The sequence below is a fragment of the Macrosteles quadrilineatus genome, unplaced genomic scaffold (assembly GCF_028750875.1).
Source record: "Macrosteles quadrilineatus isolate MER2022 unplaced genomic scaffold, UCM_ALF_1.0 Scaffold_1__1_contigs__length_201487025, whole genome shotgun sequence".
NCBI classification, from domain to species: Eukaryota; Metazoa; Arthropoda; class Insecta; order Hemiptera; family Cicadellidae; genus Macrosteles; species Macrosteles quadrilineatus.
Window position 1 is genome coordinate 22368254 of NW_026542594.1, and position 24795 is coordinate 22393048.

At 35.7% G+C, this 24795-nt stretch overlaps 1 protein-coding gene across 2 annotated transcripts in view; it reads left to right on the forward strand.

Moving 5' to 3' along the window:
• The first annotated feature begins 2848 nt into the window (after positions 1-2848).
• The window catches only part of LOC129004993 (protein real-time), a 107853-nt gene continuing 85906 nt past the window's right edge, over positions 2849-24795 (forward strand). For both annotated transcript variants that reach the window (XM_054433732.1, XM_054433742.1), the window contains exon 1: positions 2849-3128. In XM_054433732.1, the coding sequence (XP_054289707.1) occupies positions 3066-3128 (63 nt within the window). In that variant the 5' untranslated portion in view covers positions 2849-3065. The remainder of the gene's footprint in view (positions 3129-24795) is intronic.

Genomic DNA, 24795 nt, shown 5'->3' on the forward strand with positions numbered 1-24795 from the left:
AGGAGTTATCTGTATATTGAGGGAGAAATTGAAAATCATGATAAAGGTCATTTTATAAATAATGCATTTGCGTTCTTATTTGATGAAATTAGATATGAAGTTGTAGGTAAAGAAATAGACATTGTAAGAAACCCAGGAATTTCTAGTCTTATGAAAATATTGAGCTCTTACAATAAAACAACTAAATTGACAAATGTAGCATTTGATTCTGACACGAATTTAAAAGAGTTCCATAAAGGTGGCAAGTTTAGTACATGTTTACCATTAGAGTTGTTAATGGGTGTATTTGAGGATTTTAATAAGGTATTAGTAAATGTCAAACAAGAATTGGTGTTGAAAAGATCCAAAAATGATTTGAATTGTATATTAACAACCGCTAGTGCTCCAGCCAGTGGCACTGCTGATATGATTCCTAAAATTACACTTAACTCAATTCAATGGGTGATGCCACATGTGATACCATCAGATGGGGAGAAGTTACAATTACAAAAGATGTTATTGCAAAATAAAAATTTGCAAATTGCATTTAGAAGTTTAGAGCTGCATGAACTTCCATCATATCCTAATACCACAAGACATACATGGTCAGTAAAGACGTCTTCAAGTTTGGAGAAGCCTAGGTATATTATATTTGGTTTCCAAACAGCTAGGGATAATAGTGCACGAAAAAGAACTGATGAATTTGATCGTAAATTAAAAAATCTCAAAGTATTTCTAAACTCTGAATATTATCCTTACAGTGATTTAAATCTCGACTTTGAAAATGGAGATGTCTCTAAAGCTTATGAGATGTTTATGAGGTTTAGAGAGACTTACTATAATACTATCCCAGATCCTATGATTAGTAGGGCCGAGTTTATGAAGAAATATCCACTAATCGTAATAGACTGTTCTAGACAGAACGAAACAGTGAAGTAAGGAATTGTTGATATTAAATTAGAGATTGAAACTGCAGAAAATGTACCAGCAAATACATCTGCATATTGTTTGATAATACATGATAAAGTGTTTGAGTACAATCCTTTGTCAAATGAGATAAATAAAATGTAAATAAAAGATGAAAAACATTCAACAAGAATTGGTTGACTCTGCAAATCAAATACGAGAAAAATATAGAGCTTTAAAACGTGGCAAGTTTCTAGAGGCTGAAGAGAGGTTCCAAACATTCCAACCTTTACTAGAGCCATTACAAGAATTAAAGAAAATCACATCAGAGAGGCCTCGAATGGAGATACTCCCAATGACTCCATCTAGAATATCAATGATACCAAGATTACAACCATTACAACCATTACAACCATCCACCCCACAGAAATTAGATTTTGGTCTTTTAGCATCAGACTATTTAGGAAATTACCTCAGTAAAAGTAGTATGACAGACACTACATATGGTATTAGACGAGAAGCAAATAAATTTTTTATTGGAAATAAGGAAGTTGATATTGCCAATGATGATGTTACAGTTGCAAATAAAACCTACAAGGGGACAAAAGGTTTATGGGAATTGTTAACGTTAAAAGAACCTGAGAACTATACTCACCCAAAAACGGCAGCGACAAACTGATTATTGGAATTCAACTACAGTATACGGTGTTGCTCCTGCTCCATCAAATATATATTAAAACCAAAACAATCGAGTAAAATATCGTGTACACATGATGGGGTGCTATGGTACAATTGGGGGTTGCACCGCCTGCACCTCATCCAGTGAATAGCGTTTTTACACTACTGTACTATGGGACAGTTGGAGGGGTGCACGTGCTCCTGGTTCATTGAATAGCGTGTATATATATATATTTAAACCAAAACAGATACACAATAAACTGTACACATGATAGGGTGCTATGGTACAATTGGGGTTGCACCTCCTGCTGCTCCAGTGAATAGCGTTTTTACACTACTATACATATACACATGCATGGGTCAATAAATGAAATAATTTGTTTTTTTTTATTTTTGCTTAATATCGAATATATTTATGGGGAATAACTAAGAAATAAGGTTTGACAATTTTATAGGGATATTTAGGCAAAGATCAGGATTTTAGATTTGGTGGCCAAAAATAATCCCCATAAGAATAACGTGGGAAAAACGTGTCTAAAGTGGGGTATCTTTCTGGGTTCACCACTACTTATAACTTAGGCGATACGAAGTTCGCCGGGTCAGCTAGTATTTTCTATAATATCACAGTGATGTGTATGTTTTTAAATATAGCTACTCCACCTAGGCCCCTATCTGTTCTGCAATATCCAGCTAGAAATTCATAATTTGATATGTTTAGTGCGCTTAGGCTCAACTGGTCTAATCCATGCTCGTTGATTAAAAATAAATCGGGTTTTTCTGAGAGCAAAAACTGTTCAATAATTTCAATTTTATTAATTATACTTCTAACATTAAGATGTGTAATCTTAATGTTGTCACAATCCTTTGGTCTAGTTGTGTTAATATTTATGTTTTTTCTTGGTTTAGGCTGGTTTCCAAGTTTTTTGAGGACTTGTCACAGCCTACTCTTCAATGTTACTTTTTCAACTATCACTCTACAGACAAGGAGTGAAGAAATTTGAAGAGATGAAGAAGATGACGACTCCCCTTTCCTTGGATAGTGGCGAGGACTTTGGATGGTAAATGGTAAATGGTTAAACCATGTTAAACGCACGAATACTGGAGAAAAATACGTTAAATGTATTGTGCGCGGACCGCGGATTAGTGAGGGAAAGCGGGATTTTTATGCTTGTGAGGAGTGATTTCTTCCGGAGCTGTGTGAGTGTGGCAACACTGCTGAGTGCTGCGCTAGTTGCTGTTGCTGTTGCTGCTAGGTTACGTTCGGCTACGGACGGCTACGCTCGCTCAGTTCAGTTCATCTGTCAACCTCAGCGGAAGTAACAGGGCTGTCAAAAATAGCAGAAATTGTCCGATCGGATTGTTCTGGTTATTTTAAATTTTGTTGTTTAATTTAGTCGGCTGCTGTCGTGCTGTGTCGTAAAATTGTAATTTACTTTTAGCCATGGTGCCAGGTTTGTAAGTTTCTGTGAATTTTAGTGCGTGTGTGTCAAAAAACTATAAAAATGGTTCAAAATTATACATCCCCCGTCAGGGTCTACAAATATCCATTTGAACTTGTTATGAAGGTACGTATGGAATTATATTCGATTAACTGACTATGTTGAGCTATTAACTTTACTCAATGATTGGTTACGATTCAACGATTGCCCCACTTTAAAAGATTTGATCTCCTACTCCTACACCAAAATTACGTGTCTTCTAGCCTACCCTTTCCACTTAAGTTAATCGAATTTATTGGTAACATTATATCGTAACCTTGCTTCACAAGATGTCCATGTTCATTATATACAAATTCCCTCTCTGATGGAAATCCGAGGCTAACATTATCTCCAAGACAATATGTGATTCGTTTGAACCATATGTTTACTTGGTGTTGGTGTTTTTGGGTTAGGTCAGTTCAACTTATTTTGTCATTGCACACTTACCATTTTCCTATAGCCTATAATTAGGCCTAAGTTAAAAAAAAATTTGGGTACAGTTTCTTAACTGGGCTATGCTAATATCGATTAAAATTATCGATTCGATAAGTAAACCTTCATGCAATTTTTTCACCATCAGCAAGTTTGGTTGGTTAGGTTAGGTTATGATACTTAGTTTTATTTTAAAATAAGTTAGTTTGGTAACCTATATTTAAAAATATCGATTATTAATCAATATTTTCAATTCGGTAGTTTTAATCTACAGTAGGTATCTATACCGTGCTTATTTAATACACAAGCAGGTTTTTTGTGACAATTACTCCTCCGAAACTACTGAATCGATTGACATGTTTTTGGTGTCATTGGAAAGAGCGTAACGTGAAGTTGTGCAGGAAACTTTCTTTTTAGGGAAATAATTAGAGAGCATGGGGGCCCTTTAAAGTTTCGTATTTCTCCATAGGATTAACATGGGAAAAAACATTGTTTTGAAACTACAGCTGTTGTCAGAAATGCTTTTCTGCTATTTAATTTAATTTGTTTACAAGGAGAATTGTTTCTTGGTGCCATGTGGTCAATGAATTATACTTTTGCATATATTTTAAATGCTATACACTATACAAAATGATAGTAACTAACTGTAATACATTAAGAGATCCTAATTTAAATAATCAATAAGCAGGATTGAGCTTTTGCCTTTATGTTTCCTGGTAACTTAAGTGTGTTGTAACTGTTTCTCATAGTATATTACAGTTATCTTATAAGTAAAACCGAATTATTCTTTTCTGCATTCTCACCCCGTAGCGAAGCACGGGCAGAGCAACTAGTTTATTATTAAATAAGTTAAATTATACCTTCTTTCTCTATCACTAACAAGCTGCTGAACACGCAGAATAACTTAACAAACAACAATTTAAGTTAGGCTAAACTTAAAAAAATTAACCAACTGAATTAAGCTAAAACGACAAAATAATTTTGATCTTGAACAGTGAGAGTAAATTAATTAAATAATTTATTTTCTGCGTGATTGGCTGGATTGCAGTTTTCAATTTTTTTGTTTTTATTTAGGCCTATTTATCAACGGCAATTAGGCCTACACCAATTTAAGTATCATCATTTGACAGCTAATTTAACAACAGTAACTTAAAATGTGTAGTGTGACTAAAATTTAATTGTTTATCTTGAAAAGTGAGTAGGCCTAACTTAAACTTATTTGGCATTGCCGTGTTTATTCGTGGTTTGGTATGAGGGATAAAACTTAATCCATTCAGTAAAAAGTTCCCCTAATTGCAATCTTAGACCACAACATTTACATTTGAGTTATATTTAAATTGGCTGTCATTTTTATACTCGCAGGCCATTGAACCAGCTGTAAAATGTAGCCCTCAAATAGGACAACAGGTTGCATTTATCTCCCTCCATTTCTGATCAGTTCTTAGTTTGTTGTTGGGAAAAGAAGTTTTAGAGGACCACAAGAAAACTTTTTTAGCAGTACCGGTAGGGATTTGTAAATTTTCCATAGAAAAACTACATTACAGATAAGTTTGATCCATTTACCTTATGGCTTATACACATATTTAGATACAATTATGCATTTCGCATTGATAAATTACAATTCAAGAAAACATAATTTAACTTTTTGCAAAATGGTGCCTAGTGGGGTAGATTTGAACAAGAGTCTGAGGGGTACATTTGAACACCATGTTTTCCTCTGGTAAGCATGTTGTTCAAATGTACCCCAACTGATTATATTTGTTTCCTATACAATACAGTAATGAATAGGCCTAGTAATAATTTAAGACTATATAAGCTTCCTCAACCAACAATGAGTGTGAGAACTGCACGTGCAGCGAACAAATATAAGTTTGCTATTAACTTTGCAACATTTAGCTACAAATAATGTGAATCTATAACATTAAATGAAGAATTAGTTCCAATAGAAATAAGTTAAGAACTGTTTTTATCAACTCTGATGCAAAACAATTTCTGTAAAATAAAAATTTTCATTTTACTTAGGCTAATTAGTGAGTATTTATTCCGTATAGGTGCCTCCAAAAGAATTTTTAATTTTGATATCTTACTTTATAGTTTTTTCCCTCTTGAATCCAAATATACCATTATTTTTCACCGCTGATGAATATTTCTCAAGATATCGCCGTAAAAACATACTTAACAACACAATAAACAAGATAGGATGGATAACATTTCAAGTGATTCTGTAGTCAAATAACTTAATGTTCTCAGGAATTTCGTCACATTATGGAGATATAGATGGACTGGTACGGACTAATTACATGTAGTTCTTATTAAGGCATGTCAGGGTGGTAGGTCGTGCTGTATGTGAATTGGTGACTGCAATAAGTGTTTTGAAGTTACGTTAGATTAGGAAGGTAAAGTTTAGGTTATAATGTATCGAGTTGTTAGTTTATGTTGCCTACAGACTGTTTTTGTAAAATTGAAATCCTGAACAAAACACTTCAAATTACTTTTTAAAAAATGCTTGCATTTTTGAAATAGTAATTTGAAGTGTTTTTTCTGGATTTTAATGGTAATTTGGTAGAGTCCGTATGTGAACTGTGGAGAGAAAACAGCTTTTTATATTTGACTCCAACTTAATACAGTCACAGACCTGCATAGTCTGACCTATCTTCCTCACATGTCTTTTCTGTCACCAAATGGGATTTTGAAAGTTGAGAGTAGGTTGGGTTAGGAGGTTAGCTTAGCTTAGCTTGAACGCTTGACTTAATTTAATAAATTTCTTACTGGGGTATGCGCAAAAGAACATATTTTTACTTATCATATTGTACCTCACTCAATAGGCTACTTCGTCTTTACGTCCTTGCTGCTGCCTTGTAAAAAGCATGGAGTCTCTTACTAAGTTTATTGGAGGGTTTTGTTTCTTAAACTGAAATTCTGCTACCTATATATCCAACGAAATGCTTGGACTTCAACCCATATTTGGAGATGTGATCCTGAAGGTCCCGAAGGTGTTCTATGCTTTAAAAAAAGTCAGCAGCATATTTTCAAGAAGCATTGAATTGTTTTTAGCAATTACAGTGGCCCTGTATACGAGGTATAGAAGCTTAATGCTCATATTTTTTCCTCAAAATAAGTTTAATACTGTATTCAATTTTTCTTACTTCCCACACATATAAAATATATCCAGTAGCCTAACCAATTAACAAAATCGCCAAAAAAATACTGTGTAACATAAAACAGATGTAGCCTATTTGAAAGCCAAAGCAAATCTGTACTGTAATGGTCTATTTACTGAGCTAGAAAGCATGCATGTTACATCATTTTCTCTCCTGGATTTGATTTGCATGCCATTACTCTAGTCCCTAATCTTGTTAATCCGACTATTCGGTGCGCTTAGTTCGTAAAAATTGAACCGAAAACTATTCACCATTTTAAAAATGTGCGTTGTATGTGTAGTAGCATTTTCTTGGTGTCATTTTAAAAGTATATTACTGTAGTATACAGAAAAGAAAGATTATCCATGTTTTATTTGGAAATTCTTCATAATTATTTTAAGTAGTTACTTTTCAAAGTGATTTGAAAATAACCTTAAGTAGTTAAAATATCATCTCAAAATAAAAATAAGTTAACGGTTCCCAGGATTATTGATTCTTTCTAAAAACTATAAGTTTTTTCCTTGTACTGTTTATAGTATAGAAAGCTGCTAATTGCTGCATATTTTTACTTTGTCGTACGGTTTATACTTTGGCGCACATCAGGATTCCAACGAAACAACACAAAACAGCGTGGTTCTATTATGCACGTAATCCGTGTACGCTTGGAAATAGGTTGGCAACACTTAAAGATAATAATACTATGAGCAGCTGATTTGACTATTATAACTACGATTTAACCTGTCATTTCGTGTTTAGGGTATAGTTTCGGTATTTCTGAACTTTCTGGACTTTTCTTTTAAACGTTTTTAAAACATTCATACAATCTTAATAAACAAGAAAATACCTTTAAAGCAGTTTTTAGACGCGGAAACCACTTCAAAATACAAAAACATACGGAACTATTTTCTCAAGTCGCGGAGCACATTGCTTGCCGAGGAAAAAATAGCGGAGTGATGCGGACCGGTAACAACTTTCTCTAGGGCACCTATATTTGTTGCCAGCTGAACCTAAAAACGTGTTGTATAGTGTTCGAAAGACTAATTATTAATATGCTTTATAGTGGCTGTAGGAATAATATAATGTGTAACACGAGTGCAAAAGGCCTTTGCTGCACTCGAGATCATTCCTTTTGCTCTCGTGTGCAGCAAAGTGCCACTTTGCTCACTAGTTACACAAATAACTATTATGTAGTTTAATTTTGTAGGTGTGGTGGATTCATAGAATTTTAAACACAGTTGAGAACACATTTTAGTTCAATTTTTTTTATTCCAATGGTTTGGTAGCTTTTTTACCTTATGGTTATCGAACCAATTAAACTTAAAATTAAGTTAGGTCGTGCAACAATTTTTGATATCATAACATCTGTTTGGCTTTGTCTAACCTCGAGGGTCCATCATACACTGAAGGTGAGCCAGTGTTGGCTTATGTGTTGTTTGCGTTGACACAATAGGCCTACCATTTATTTTTTATTTATTGATAAAAGGAATATTAAATAAATAAATAAATACATAGGCCTATATATGTGTGTGTGTGTGTCCGTTAGCGCGATAACTTGAGCAAAAATGGTCTGATTTTGATGAAATTTGGTGCAAATGTGTAGGCCTAAGCCTACGTTTATTTGAACGAGTTTGAGAACTAGCATGATCGGACTATGGGAGCGGGGGTTTATGGGGGGTTTTGTGGGGTAAACATTGATTTTTCCCATTTTTTACCCTATAAACACTAAGTTTCATAATTTCTCTCCAAACCATTTTCTAGAGCTTACAAAAAAAATTTGTATATTGAAGTGTTGTACATGCCCAACGGTTACGGAGATAATAAAAAAGAAATGTAAATTGAAAATTTCCATGTTTTTCTAATGGAGAATAAATTAACCGTTATAATTTTTACCAAATTTAGAATTTTTTTTATTTAGTACTAAGCTATCAACATTGCAATAAAAAAAACACACTTCAATATCTTCCCTGCAGCAGAAAACCTACAGTACTCACTAAAATTAATGTTATTTAGATTAAATCTGACAATTTTAGGAAATATTTTAGTAAAAATCCTGCCAGGCTTGGATTGTTTTCATTTGATGGACTTTGTTGACAACATTGACCTGAAACCAAGATAACAGTCATGTCAGTGGCATTATAGCCATGAAGGGCTTCCATAACGAGTAGTCTGCAAATAACTCACATGTGCTGTGTGCTCTCCCAGCTATGATATAGTAACTTTTATCTAGGTAGTAAAGTAACATTTTCGCTACAATACTGTGAACAGATCTGTCTTTGTAATATGTTTATCACCTGTGAAAATTCATCATTACATTGTTAACTACACATAAAGAATGTGCTGTATGCAAAAGTAATGTTTACTATCTTTTTTGTTTTTAGGAAAAAGCATTTAGCTTGGATTAAATAAATAAATATAGGATGGAGAGGACACAGCTAACTCACCTGATGAAAGGTTGCAGATGAGTCAAAGAACACATAAAATCACACACATAATTTACTTAATATTTCGCCTCTTTCAGAGGCTTCTTCAGAAGTAGGCCTAGATGGTAGTTACAAAACAACAGTTTTGTAACCAGACCAAAACTATTTGATATCGCAAATCTGTACACAAACATACCTGTATCAGAAACTGTAGATCTTGTTAAATGTAGGCTTTTGCAGAATAGTTTAGACGATGAATATGTCAATCAGATTGTAAAATTGCTTGTGACTGTTTTGAAGCAAAATTATTTTAGATTTAACAATAGATTTTACGAACAAACAGATGGTTTAGGTATGGGAAGTCCACTTTCGGCAATTTTGTCAGAAATATTTTTACAGCACCAGGAAAAAGAAATGTTAATGAATTTAAGAAAGAATCATGATGTAAAACTGTATGTTAGATATGTAGACGACATTCTTGTTATCTTCAGACAAGCCCAGGAGCAGGAGCATGAAACGATGATGCAGACACTAAACAGCCACCACCCAAACCTCACCTTTACCAACGAGTTTGAAGAAAACAAAAAGATCAACTTCCTGGACCTCACATTAGAGAGAAAAGAGAGCAAGATAGAGTTTGACATCTACAGGAAACCTACGCAAACGGACACTACAATCAACAACAAGTCTATCCATCCGACAATCCACAAGACCGCAGCCTTTAGATCTATGCTGTACCGAGCCTATAAGATCCCACTTAGCCAAGCCAATAGGAAAAAAGAACTGGACACCATTAAGAAGATCGCCCAAGTGAATGGATTTCGAACCAAGACGATAGAGGACATCGCAAGGAAGACGAGGAGAAAAATCGATAGACAGAATACACTAAACAGCAGAACAACATTAGAAGAGATAAAAGAGGAAAGCACCAGATATATCACATTTAGCTACACGGGGACTACAACACAAAGGACTGCTAACAGATTCAAGAAATACGGAGTTTCAATAGCCTACAGGACTCAGAACACCATGAGTAAAATACTGCATCCAAAAATAGAAGATTTTAACAAATTTGACACTTCGGGCATCTATAAAATCAATTGTAACGATTGTGATAGCTTCTACATTGGACAGACTGTGAACTTCGTAAACCGCTTCAAAAACCACATATCTGCGTGGAGGAACAACAAACCGGAAAGATCAAATGTCGCACAACACCTGTTACAAAATGGGCACTCACTAGGAAAAATGGAGGATAGTCTAGATATTTTAAAGAATTGTAAGAAAGGATATGTAATGAATGCTTGGGAGGAATTGTATATTTATAAGGAAAAATGTAAAGATAGAAATAAGTTGATTAATGAACAAATACATTTTGATTCCAGTTGTACTTATAAAAATGTATTGGCCGGTGCTTCCGGTAGCCAATAGGGTATAAGTAGGGACGCCATTCAAGATTCTTGTCATTCGCCTATTGGGTCTGATGATGATTGGAGTGTCCAATCGAAATTGATCACCACTTACCATCGTTTTTGTATATTTACCGTCTTGTGAGTAACAGTATAAGCGTAAATATATGTTTTAAGTGTTATAAGACGTTTCTTTTATTTACTTTCCGTTCTTTACATTATGGGAACATGCTACAATTCCGTACTTGTTTTGGGATTTTTAAAAAATTTTAGCACACTGGAATATTGATTATTCGCCTCAAAAATAGTACTTGTGCCGGTAATTTGGTAATTATCTTCACCATTATTAACCTCACTTCCGATTCCAACTTCTTTAACTCCAACTCCCTCTAACACTAACCTCTCGGTTTCAGTTGTTTCAATTTGTTCAGTAAGTTCCGCAATTCCGCTAGTTGTGTGCGTTTCAGTGTCATTCCGGTGTTTCTGATCCAGTCCACTACTTCTTGTGTCTTCTTTTTTGTGATTTTGGCTAGCCACTGTCACTGAATTTTCATTGTCGACTTCTTCGACCAACTGGGATTGAGTTTCTTCAAGTTCATCTTCTCCAGTGATGGTGACGTCAGTAGATGTACAAGCTGTTTTCAAATGTGCCTGTTTGTGCAGGATACCCGTCTGGTTTAATAAGATTTAAGATTTGATTAATCCTTGCTTTTGTTTTAATGCTCTGCTTAATAAGTATGTTCAGTTTCTTGTCTAATGATAGTTCTAATTTTTGAAAAGAACTTACGTAAACTTTTAGATCGGGTATTTCTTCCAAGAGCAATATAGTCTTGAGTATTCACCTGTGCTGCTATATGGTCCTTGACCTTCGTGTCACATTCCCCACAAAACCAGCGAACAATGTTTTCAATCTTTTGTAAGTCGGAAAATTGTTTGACACCCACTTTTACACATTTAGCGTGATGCCAAGACCCACAATGTGTGACGTGTCAAAAGAAATCCATTGCATTACAGTTCTAGTATATACCAAAATAACTCAATTAATTGTTCAAAATATGCACTTAATTAATTTAAAAATCATTGGGACTTTAAATTACTTTAAAGGTACCGTAAAAGAATGTATTTTTCAAGCTTTCCTTCATGCATATATCTTATTTATAGTTTGATCGCCTGACATAATTGCAGTAATTATTTGCCTGCAGATATTTTTGACCTTGCACAGCTTGTGGTGGATATTTCCTGATTTTTTGTTTACTACTGATGTAAAACATTATAACACTAATAACTGATAAACTTTCCTTTCAATAATGTTTTTCCATTTAAGATAATATTATTCCTGTTGTTAAAAAAAAACAGATAAGGTGTGTGGCAGTTGAGTAATCTCTTCCCAAGACTCTTATTCTATTCCTCTTTCAACATTTTCTGATACACTTTGTTTACTCCCATAATTTGTTTTACCTATTCAAATAAATTGCATATTTATCATTCACACTGGGCCAAATGTTTTGAAATTTTGGTGTAATTATCATAGAATGTTATACCATAGACAAATAGAATAAACATAGACCGGCAGCAGTGCTGCGGTTAGCATATGTTCCGGCGCTCACCGCTAGGAGTGCTGTGTAGTTACGATGCACTCCGCTGAGTGTCTGCTGGTAGCATACGGCTCCTGCGCTCCTCACCTGCAACGGTATGCGCCATAACTACACGGCACTCCTATCGGTGGGCGCCGGACAGGGCCGGTTTAGCCCATACGCGAACTACGCGGCCGCATATGGCGCCACGAAAAAGTGGCGCCTTGGCGCCAACGGAACATTTTATTATTACGTGAACAACGTAATTTTGTTTATTTTTGCTCGGAGTTCAAGTATTCAAAGTACCACAATAAAGGCATTTATTCTGTTTGTACCACCAGGACTTGAAAATTTTGTATATTTTGTACAGCACTACAACTCAAGGACTCAATGCCATTTGCAGTTTCGATTTGAACTGAGCTGACGCTCGGCAGTCGGCAGCGTCAGCGCCAGCGCGGCACCTATGGGTTTCATTTCATGACTCATGATCAAGATAAGCGAGCGCGCAGCGCCACTTGTCACAACAAGAAACTTCCCCTTTCTTTCACTCCTTTCTGCCTCTGATCCTAGAGCAGAGCACTACGTTGTATTGCACTCTTTTAGTTGTATACGTAGTAGGCCTATACCGTATCAGTATCGTATTGGCATTGATTTGATGATTCATGATTGTTGATAAGCGAATTATTACGAGTGTTTTAAGTTTAATTTATAATTAGCGTATTAATTAATTATGATATATTAATTAATGAGTAAAACATATTGCGAGCCGAAACTATGAAAACAATGGCAGAAAAAAAGAAACCGTCTGGCACTTGTCATAGAAAGCGTAAGGCGAATTTGGAAGAGGAAGAAAAAAAAGCCAAATCAATGAGTAGACTTTTGTAGAAATCATCTGGTGGCGAGTCCAGTCAGCCCAAAGAAGTCACGATAGAAGACGGCAATGACGTAGGTATTTATTTATTTATTTTCCAAGGAAAGATTAAAACAAGCAGCTGATCACAAACGGCAAACATTACGTCATTGCCATCTTCTATCGTGACGTCATGCTTGACGAGCATTACATTACGGCCTGTTTTTTTAGTGTGTCCTTGGTTTTGCTATAGTTTATATGATGAGTAAAAGTGTATAAATGTCACATTTCTGTGAATAATAAACAGCCTTTTATTGCAAGTTAGTATTCTTCTACCTAAACTTATAAAAAAATTTCTTCCCAAAATTATTGGGAAAAAATTTACAAATACGGTTAAGTTATGTTCATGGGTTTGGGGGGGGGGGGATTCTAAGTGGCGCTGATTCGGGTGTTCGCTTAACTCTGAAAAATTCCTAGAACTGGGCCTGGCGCCGGAACCTTCCTTTGACAGTCTATATTTATTCTATTTGTATATGGTTATACTCTATAGTCTATGTTACAAAATACCCCCGCCGCAGCAAACCTGCAGACTGAGCGAATTTCCATTTGACTGATTGGATTTACACTGAAATGTCTACTTAAAAATATAACATTTATTCCCGATTTAAATAGAATTAGTTTAACAAGTACTTAGGTTTGCTGCATCAGGGAGGGTAAAACAGTTTTTTTTTTGTAAAATGTTAATAGTTAGTAAGAAATAAAAACATTTTCCAAATTTGATCAAAATATGTTTATAAACAAGCAAACTACAACAGTTTACTATTTACTTATTCTCCATAAGAATAACGTGGGAATTTTAAATTTACAATTTTTTGGAATTTTCTCCGTAACCATTAGGCGCATAATAACGCTTCAATATACTAAATTATTTGTTTTTTTAAGCTCTACAAAATGGGTTTGAAAGAAATTGCTAAATTTTAAGTTTTTTGGGTCAAAAATGGGAAAAACCTATTTTTACCCCATAAAACCCCCCGTAAACCCCCGTTCCCATGGTCCGATCATGCTGGATCGCGAACTCGTTCGAATTAACGTAGGTTTGCACGATTGTACCAGATTTCATCAAAGTCAGATCATTTTTGCTCGAGTTATTGTGCTGACGGACATATATATATATATCTATATATATATATAAATAAATAAATATATATATATGTATGAATTTGAACGGATGGTGTTTTTGGCCTCTAGGGACCTCAAAACGAAAAAAAAAAATCGGTCCCGTGTCCAGGTCTTACCATGAGTACTACGGTAATAACTTATTCCCTAAAAATACCCCTGCCGCAGCAAACCTGCAGATTAAGCGAATTTCCATTCGCCTGATTGGATTTACACTAAAATGTCTCCTTAAAAATATCAAATTTATTCCCTATTTAAATAGAACTAGGTGAACCCGTGCGAATTCGCACGAATAATAAATTAGGATATTATAGCAACGTCGTTAGAAGTTGTTTCGTTGTATCGGCGTTGGTCTTGAGCTCGATCGTTGACTATATGCATTCTAAGTTCTTTTTGCTGTTCAGTAGGAGTATTTTGCAGGACGGAGCTCATCATGCTGAAAACTTGCGCATATGGATTAATATCAACCAAATGTTGAGTCAAAATGTGCATGAGTTCAGTGTGCCATTAGCTTTGTTTGACATTCTTTCTTGAACAGCGGTTTCGACGTTCGTAGATATAAATTTGGGCATATGTGTGATGCTCCCCTTCTGACGGTTGTAAGGTGCCAATTGAGTGATAAATTGTGTCGTGCACCTCATACATGAAAGGCCCACCACAGTTATGTTCTTCAATTTTAGCTCGAGTGCTGACGATTGCGAGCGCAGAGTTGTACGATCTAATTTTCAAAACCAAACAAAACAGCTGGGATTTAATTTTTTTAAACTAATGTATTGACATCTGTTTCAAAATATAATCTATATATCTAATTCCGTAAGCCCAAAATTTTACAATGAAATTGTGAGCGAACCGGAGGGCGTAGAAAGCTGGGAGGGGTCTCATTTTAAAGGTCTGGGCATGAAATTTTGGGGAAAATTATTCATTTTTCTTAATTATGCACCAAAAGGTTGTGACAGAATAAAATAATTCACATTTAAATAACATGGGAATCTAGGTCATGTTTGCTTTGTTTACATTAAAACATGTGGTTTAACTTTATTTAAAGCATATGGTAATATGTAATATTCACTGTAATATGTATACTAACCCTTAAGAGAGGTTGAACCTACCAATTGACTATATTAATTTAATTGCACGATCTGGAATGCCACCACACAAATTAGTTTTAAAAGTTGGTTCAATAGTGATGCTCATTAGAAATATGAAGCTAGGGTCTGGATTAGTTAATGGAGTACGATTGGTTGTGTTAGGTATTACTGGAAAAAGTGTAAAGTTAGTAGTAATTACTGGAGTATGCAAAGGAAACGTATTTTCCATGCCAAAAATAATACTAATATCCACAGATCCTAATATGCCGTTTAAGTTTACAAGGAAAATTTTCACAAAAATTGGCATTTATTTGAAAAATTTATCTCCATGTATTTTATCTAAGTGAATTTGTCTATATTCAAAGAAATGTATATACATTTAATTAATAGTCATGAAGATTATCATTGAAAATTATCCTTAGTTGTATTATGATTAGAAAGTTTATACTATAAACACACCGCATGAAAAATCCTTTGTAATTTTTATTTTTAACAGAGCAGACCTCAAAATGCATTATGCAGGTATGTAATAACTATTATACATATTATAATATACAATAATGTTAAACGATAATCAAGGTAGGGTAACCCATGGGACTAATAATTTGTACAAAATAATTACTACAATATATACATAGGGGCTACTGCCCCTACAAGCCACTAGTAACATTGTAATTAATCACAATGTTATCCTTATGGAAGGAACTTTGAGGGCAGCCCACGCCCTTAAAAAAATATATTTCAAAAATCTAAAGCCTGTTTGCACATCTACACACCTAGACGAACATTTTGGTACTGTATATAATATGTGGGGTTAAATCTTAAAACAAAAAAGCCTTATTGTTCACAAAGTTTCATGTCGCGTATTAAATATATAGATTAGTTTTGAGGAGTACTTAGGTTTGCTGCAACAGCAAGGGTATAAAAGTGTTTTTTTGTTGTTGTAAAATGTTAATAGTTTAGTAACAAATAAATGCATTTTCCAAATTTAATAAAAATTTTGTTCATAAACAAGCAAACTACAACTGTTTAGGCCAACTTATTCTCCATAAGAATAACATGGGGATTTTATATTTACAATATTTTGGGATTTTCTCCGTAACTATTAGGTGCATGCTAACGCTTCAATATACTAAATTATTTGTTTTTTTAAGCTCTACAATATGGTTTGGAAAGAATTTGCAAATTTTTTTGTCAAAAATTGGAAAAACAATTTTTACCCCGTAAACACCAGTTCCCATAGTCCGATCATGCTGCATCGCAACTTGTTTCAATGTAGGTTTACACGTTTGTACCGAATTTCAGCAAAATCGGATCATTTTTGCTCGAGTTATCGCTCTAACGGACACATATACATTATAAATATATATATGAATTTGAAGGAATGGTGTTTTTGGACTCTAGGGACCTCAAAACAAAAAAGTAAATCGGTTCCGGGTCCAGGTCTTACCACGAGTACTACGGTAATAGCTCCGGTCCGGTACGGTTGTAGCAGGTGAAGAGCTTATGTCAGTCATTGCCGAAAATCGCAAAACTAAGTGGCGTGATCTTGTGGAGAGTTTAGATATGCAGGTGAACAGCAGACGGGCCTGGAAGTTCCTCAAGAACATAAATAGAGATGCGACAAAACCAAAAGTCAACTTTACAACAGTTACTGCCGATCAAGCCGCTACCAACCTTTTTTTAAATGGCAAAACCTATGGAAGGAAATACCAGGAGCCTGTTGTGCGTGATGTGGCAAGTGAGAATCACTTCCTGGAAGAACCATTCACCACGTCCGAGCTAACTGCAGTCATTACCAGCTTAAAGACTAATAGAGCTCCAGGTATTGATGAGATCAGAGTCGAACAACTAAAGAACCTAGGTAAGAATGCCATGCAATGGTTGTTGAGCCTCATGAACATGTGCGTAAGCCAAATGCATATACCAAAGGCATCGAGGAAAGCTCGTGTAACTGCTCAAACCTGGGAAAGATCCAAACGATCCTAAGAACTTTCGACCTGTTTCTCTCTAATGCCACCCATATAAAATATTAGAACGTCTGATACTCAATCGAATCTGCGATTTTCTGGAACAAAAGATCATTCCACAACAGGCAGGCTTTCGTCAGGCAAGTCTTGTTGTGGCCAAGTTTTAAACCTGACCCAGCACATTGAGGATGGGTTTGAGAGAAAACAGATCACGGGTGTCGCTTTTGTAGATTTAACAGCTGCCTACGATACCGTAAACCATCGAAGACTCTTGGGAAAAGTGTACAGTATTACCAAAGACTATCAGCTGACTTCAATGATAGGCACTTTTCTTCATAACAGGCGGTTTTTCGTGTCCCTTCAAGGCAAGAAAAGTAGATGGAGGAATCAAAGAAATGGATTGCCTCAGGGTAGCGTATTAGCCCCAGCTCTTTATAACATTTACACTAACGACCAACCGTTGCCAAACGCTACACGTCAGTATATATATGCCGATGATACGGCGGTAGCGGCACAAGGTAGGAGTTTTGAAGAGGTGGAACAGAAGCTGACTATGACTCTAAATGAACTTTCCCAGTACTATGACGCAAATCACCTCAAGCCGAACCCTGCTAAGACCCAAGTTTGTGCCTTTGACCTAAACAATAGAGAAGCAGGCCGTGAGTTGAATGTGAGGTGGCGGGGAGACCGTCTTCAGCATTGTCCTACACCCAAATATCTTGGTGTCATACTGGACCGCACACTGGCATTTAAGGCGCATTGTTCAGCGAGGAATAATATCATCAGGAAGCTCACCAGCAGATGCTGGGGTGCTAACCCTAATGTCCTCAGAACCTCAGCTTTAGCGCTCAGTGTGTCGGCTGCGGAGTACGCTGCACCAGTATGGAATGCATCGTCACATGCAAAAAAGGTTGACATTGCAGTCAATGACATGGCTCAGATTGTAACTGGGTGTTTGAAACCAACCCCAGTACACAAACTCTATCCTATCATAGGGATCGCCCCTCCATCAATCCGACTTGATGTCGCTGCCGACGCAGAAAGGACTAAGCAAGAGACAGACCCTCGTCACCCATTACACGGCCACGAACCTGCAGAGCGACGGCTTCGGTCCAGAAAGAGCTTCTTATCACGGACACGAGTTCTGGATGGATCACTCTCAAGCAATCGGGTGGCAAGGTGGGAAGCCACGTTGACTAACCCTCCTATACCAGTCAGGGAGGAACTGGCTCCTGGTGGAGGCCTTTATTACACGGTGTGGAAGACCCTAAATCGAATTAGGGTCGAGGTACCAAAATGCAAGACAAACATGCAGAAATGGGGTCTCTTACCAGACGAAGAAAACATCTTGTGCGCGTGTGGTGCTATTCAGGATCCTGGCCATCTGCTGATCTGCCCACGCCTAGACCAGTCTTGCACATTAGATGATCTTTTACATGCGAATGACAAAGCCATATCGGTAGCTAATTTTTGGAAAAGCGAAGTCTGATTTCCGGACACGGAAAGTAAGTAAGTAAAGTGTAAACAAAACACAGCAAAATGTTCAAACACGTGGCAACTTTTGACTGCTGTACTATAAAACTTGTTTTCTCTTAGCCTAGCTATATCACCTACCACACAAAATCAAAACAAAATTATTTACATTGAGATGAAAGATCCAAAGTTGTAGAAGATCAGTCACAAAACTCCATTGGTTTTTATCATGAAAGTGTTGCCACTTTTCTTTAAGAGTTTGACAACAAAGAAAGAGTAACATGATATTTGATGAAATATTAACCATAGCAAAAATATAAATCAAGCAAAAAATTTGGTTGAAAACCAAGTGACATAGCAATGATAATAACAGTTCATATAATATGAACATACAGTAATTATAATGTGTCAAATGACTGCAAATATGCCTCATGCTGATTAGGCATGTTAAATGACATTTCTTCCCATTACAATAATAGCATTACTAATGATCCCAATGATAAGCAAACTCCAAGGTCAAGTCAAACTGCAGTCACATTTAAATTACGTTTGTAACTTTAAATTAACTCCTAATTTAGGTAGGGTGGCTAATCTTTTGTAGGGATTCTATTTCTTTCTCACTAAAGTATCTGTAAAATCATAGACTAACCAACACCCTTTGCCATTTGGAATGATTTTATTTATTTATTTTAGCAGTTAAGTTATTTAATGTATGAGACAAAGCCTATTGTACATTTTGTATTGAATGGTGAATAAAGCTTTTGAATCTTTTGAACACAAGTAGACTTCTCATCCCATTGTAAATTTTGAAGCTCGTTTTTCGTGTTTAGTTCATGTACGGTGACACTGGGTGCTAGTGTCGACAAAATTTTGATTCCATTATTTGAGGGTTAATTTTTTGATTTCGGCTTTATTGTTTGGTCATATACCGGTAACTAGTAGATGAGGTATTGTTTATGATTAGATCGTTTTATTTGGTTAAACGAGGTTTTAAATTACTGAAATAACAAGAAACAAATTGTGAACAAAAAACGATTTCTCCAGTAGACCGTACCGAACTAACAATAAAATCGTCTTCAGCTGTTCCATAAGGATGAGAAATCTACTAAGGGAGTATGTTTTGTCTATGGTAAAATATTAGAGGAAAACATTAATTTTTTTTGTGCTAGTGGCATTTTCAACTAAAGTACCTCCAAACTTCTTAATAGAAAACATTCAAAAATCGCTAAAATCTTGTGGATATGCTGGGAATCAGCTGGGTGTTCCTCTTACACCCAATTCCAAGACACTAACCACTATTGACTAACTAAGGTACCGGTACCCATTGAACATACTTTCATAAAATATCAGTAATTTATCACTTCAGACAAGGACCCAATACTTTATTATTAAAGGCAGTGGTATTCATAGGTATATGATGTTCTCAAGTAAAAATTATCTTTGAAATTGTATTTAACTCCTTTACAATTCTTGTCCATTGATTGGTGATACTTTTATTTTGAAGTTTGAGGTTGAAAAAAACGGTTTTGTTTGCAAACATTGTTTAGGCTGTAGGATTATTATTAAATATATATTTGTTTTGTAATTCAATGATTGATCATGGACTCAAACTGTGCTCAGGAGACAGGTTATTTTGAATAAAAATAGTGGTTTTACATTATAACCACCCTGATGGCCGCATGGGATGCGGTGTGGCGTGATATTAAATCATCCAAATAGTCATGAGCTCCTTCATTTAAAATATCACCTTATTACTCATATTGCCAACACAAATACATGATATTTGATTATGGTAACATTGTGGTACACATATTTTCACCTGAATATGGTACAGGACTAAAATATCTTTCCTACCAGAGTCAGGTCTCTATATTGTGTAAACAAAGGTTGTTTTCGACTATTAGAGTTTACACAGGTGATGTGACTGTGTGTGTTTTGCCAGTCAGTATGCTGGTGCCAACCTCCAACCACTGACACAACACACAACCACCTTGCCATTAACCTTGTAACTCCTCTAGCTGACATAACAACATTCCTGCAGTTATTACATTACTTCCAACAACTAACCAGCCAAGACCAACCATAACCAACCACTGACACAACACACAACCACCATGTCAATGACCTTCTAACTAATGACTAATGTAACTGACATAACACTCCTGCTGTTACTATATAACTTCCAACAACTAACCAGCCATGACCAACCATAACCAACCACTGACACAACACACACCCACCTTGCCATTAACTATGTACCTCCTCTAGCTGACATCAAAACACTCCTGCTGGACACATTACTTCCAACTACTATCTAGCCATAACCAACCACTGACACAACACACACCCACCTTGCCATTAACCATGTACCTCCTCTAGCTGACATCACAACACTCCTGCTGGACACATTACTTCCAACTACTATCTAGCCATAACCAACCACTGACACAACACACACCCACCTTGCCATTAACCATGTACCTCCTCTAGCTGACATCACAACACTCCTGCTGGACACATTACTTCCAACTACTATCTAGCCATAACAACCACTGACACAATACACAACCACCTTGCCATTGGCCTTGTACCTCCTCTAGCTGACATCACAACACTCCTGCTGGACACATTACTTCCAACTACTATCTAGCCATAACAACCACTGACACAATACACAACCACCTTGCCAATGGCCTTGTACCTCCTCTAGCTGACATCACAACACTCCTGCTGGACACATTACTTCCAACTACTATCTAGCCATAACAACCACTGACACAATACACAACCACCTTGCCATTGGCCTTGTACCTCCTCTAGCTGCCTTAACAACACTCCAGCTGGTACTAAATTTCTGACTTCCTTTACATACTGTCCTTTACAGTTTAACAGTTTTTAAACTGTAGGGATATTGTAACCGAACAGATAAAAAAAAACCAGCCGCAACAAACCTGCGGTGTAAGCTAATAGGCTCATTTGACTGATTTGATTTTTACAAAAATATTTTCTTAAACATGTCAGATTTATTCCTCATTCTAATATTTTTTTTTCAAATAAAGGTTTAGTGAGTACTTAGGAGGAGGAAAACTCTTGTGAATCTAAGATATAGAAAACTTGAATAGTAATCCTCGCTTATTAACTTGTTTCAGTTTTTGTGGGGATCAAAAATGTCCTCATGATTGATGTTACAAGGATCACTAAAGGATCCTATTCTAGTCTCCCATGAGTCTTTGTCACAGTTATGTAGGGGATCACTTAATGGATTTCACAATCGCTTACAATGATTTCACTTTATGATTTAACTTGATTAGAAGTTATTTTGACCACATTCTTGTTTTTGTTTGTTGTTGGAAGTAAAAACATTAATGTGGATTTTGGGTTTTCTACCTTATCAAGTATCTATATAATTAATACGCTACATGAAACTTTGTCGGTTGAACTCCTCCGCCATTTCCTAACCGATTTTATCCGTTGACGTCTGATTGGAAAGAGCGTGTCGCGTAGATTTGCAAACTGGCCTTACATTTTTGAAAAAGTCCCTTGGGCTCTGCCCCAGTGGCTTTGAAAGTTCCCATGTTATCCTTATGGAGAACATAATTGTTTACATTTTGATCAGCTGTATAATTTAATTGCTGTTATTTATTATTCAATTCAATGAAACGCATTGAGTACATTTATTTACTATTTGAGTTTGTGTAAACATAACCCCCAAGACGAATCGTGTTAGAATGGTTGTACAGTATCTTAAATTTGTGTATTTATCGTTGTTTTGTATCGCTATGACGGATCGTGTTAGCACGATTGTAACTTAAATTTGTGCATTTATCGTTGTTTTGTGTAGCTATAATCTGTTTATTTGTTGTTTTTTCCTGTTAAATGCCTCTGACGCGACGACAACGAAACATAGAAAGGAGGCGTAATCGTGATAACGACCGCAGCTACAGAACAGTGGCGCGTAATAGGCCTAACTCATCACAGTCAGCACCTGACCCTGGACAATCTCAACTATTAGGTTACAAATGCGCCCTAACACTACCCCAAAACGACTTTTCGTTCTCAATCGGCCCTCTATCAATAACCTGTGTTGCCTGTACAGCGAGACATTTTGAGAAGGAGAAAACCGACCGGAATGCTTTAGGTTTATCAATAACGAAGATAAACATGGTCTGAGTTACACACCGGTAATATTTGAGTTAACTCTTTTAAATTAATTGTAAATATGACTGTTATTCGTTTTTAAATAACTCCTGTAATACTTTGCAATTGCTCGAATTCGAGCAACATGTACACTAGTAGCAATGAAAGAGCTTAACACATAATTGTATAGACTTGGTTTAATGAATACAGTAGTAGCATAGTGTAATACATTACTATGTTCTGATTTTGATATTATACACTGTTTCTTTATTGAGAGTGTCAAATCACTGTATTATAAATTTTATTTGTTTATGTGTTGTTTGCATTTCCACATTATGTAACTTGGGATGACGCAACCCATCAACAATGCCAAACCAGATTCCAGAACTGGTTTTTGGCTGTTTTCATGCTATATTTCTTCTTCATTGTAATTAAAGACTGAAAGTGGCTTCTGTGGGATTTTGGTGTAGGTTATTACAAAAATAATCAAGGTTTTGTACTGTGGTTATTGAGGTTGTGCAGTGATAAATGAATACCATAATGACTTTTTATAAGATTTATTACATCAATAAAAAATATAACATCATAAGAAAGAAAAGGTAAACAAAAAAGTAAATAATTACAAAGCATGTTTTTGAAATTAAACTCAAAGAAATAATTTACAGGTAGTTAGGTACAGTCACAAGATTATACAGGTTGGGCAAAAATATGGTACCCCCCTATTAACTTCTTAATGCGTTGTATCGGGAAAACCAAACTTCACACCTCTGTATGGCTTAAAAGTGCGCTTTTTTGTTGGTATCCCAATGTCTTCCGAAAACCCAAAATGGGTTATTTTGGGGGTGACTCACAAATTTTAAATGTATAGCCCTATCAAGTGACACCTCCTTTTAAAGGCCATTAGCTTAAAAGAAAATATCGGTGAAAACTAGAGGTCTCTACCTCAACCCATTAAAGAATGGCGGGCGTTATTATTTTTCATCAGCCTGAGAGACCCCATGTAAAAATATACACCAATATCCCCTATTAACGTTTTCACGGGTTGTACCAGGGAAACTAAACTCATTATCATTGTAACAAGAAACTAAAAAGTACTTTTTGGTTGGTATGACAATTTTGCCTGAGACCCTAAATGAGGTATTTTGGGGACAGCTCAACATTTTCAAAATTTAAAGCCCCATCAAGTGACACCTCATTTTGAAGGCCATCAGTTAAAAAGAATATCTGTGAACACCAGGGCACAGATTTATATAAGATATGTGTCCGTAAATGTGAACTTGGGTAATTTTTGTCTGAGTTTGATGAAATTTGGCTTATAGGTGTAGGCCGTTCCCGGGTCCAGTATGATTGGACCAGGGGAACGGGTTTTGGGGTAAAAATTAGCATTTCCCATTTTTGACCCTCAAAACATAACATTTTGTAATTTCTCTCCAAACTATTTTGAAGAGCAAAAAAGTTTGTATAATAATTGTTAACTTAAAATTTCCATGATATTCTTATGGAGAATAAGTAAATTGTTGTAGTTTGCTTGTTTATGGATATACTAGCAGAGTACCTGTCCTTCGTACGGGGTTGGCATATAAGTATAAAATGCTTATTGCAGTTATACTCAAGCTTTGAGTTTGCAATGAGGGAGGACAGTTTGATAAAATTTGCTTCTTTAAATTTACAGTATTCTATAGTATTACACATCTACCATAGACATATTGTTCTACCACTTCACCTAAACAATAGAGAAAAATAAATTATAAAAAAATTCGCAAAATATCACAAATTATTCATGACATTCAAAACATCTATCCTACTTTGACAGTTAGTTCTCATTGCGTATCACAGTCTATTGTTGCTGCTTATTTCAAATTAGCTGTTTTCATAAATGCAAAAAAATATATAGTGCTGCACCCTGTTGGTAAATCTTATAACTTCTAATGCTTTTGCATATCACAGAACCAACTGGTTTAGTTGAAACAGCTGACTAAATTCTTTAATTCCCTTTAAATATGAATAGTCATAAGGTTAACATGGGGAACTACAGAGCCACTGGGGCGGAGCCCGAAAGGAGTTTTGAGATAAGAATATGCCTTT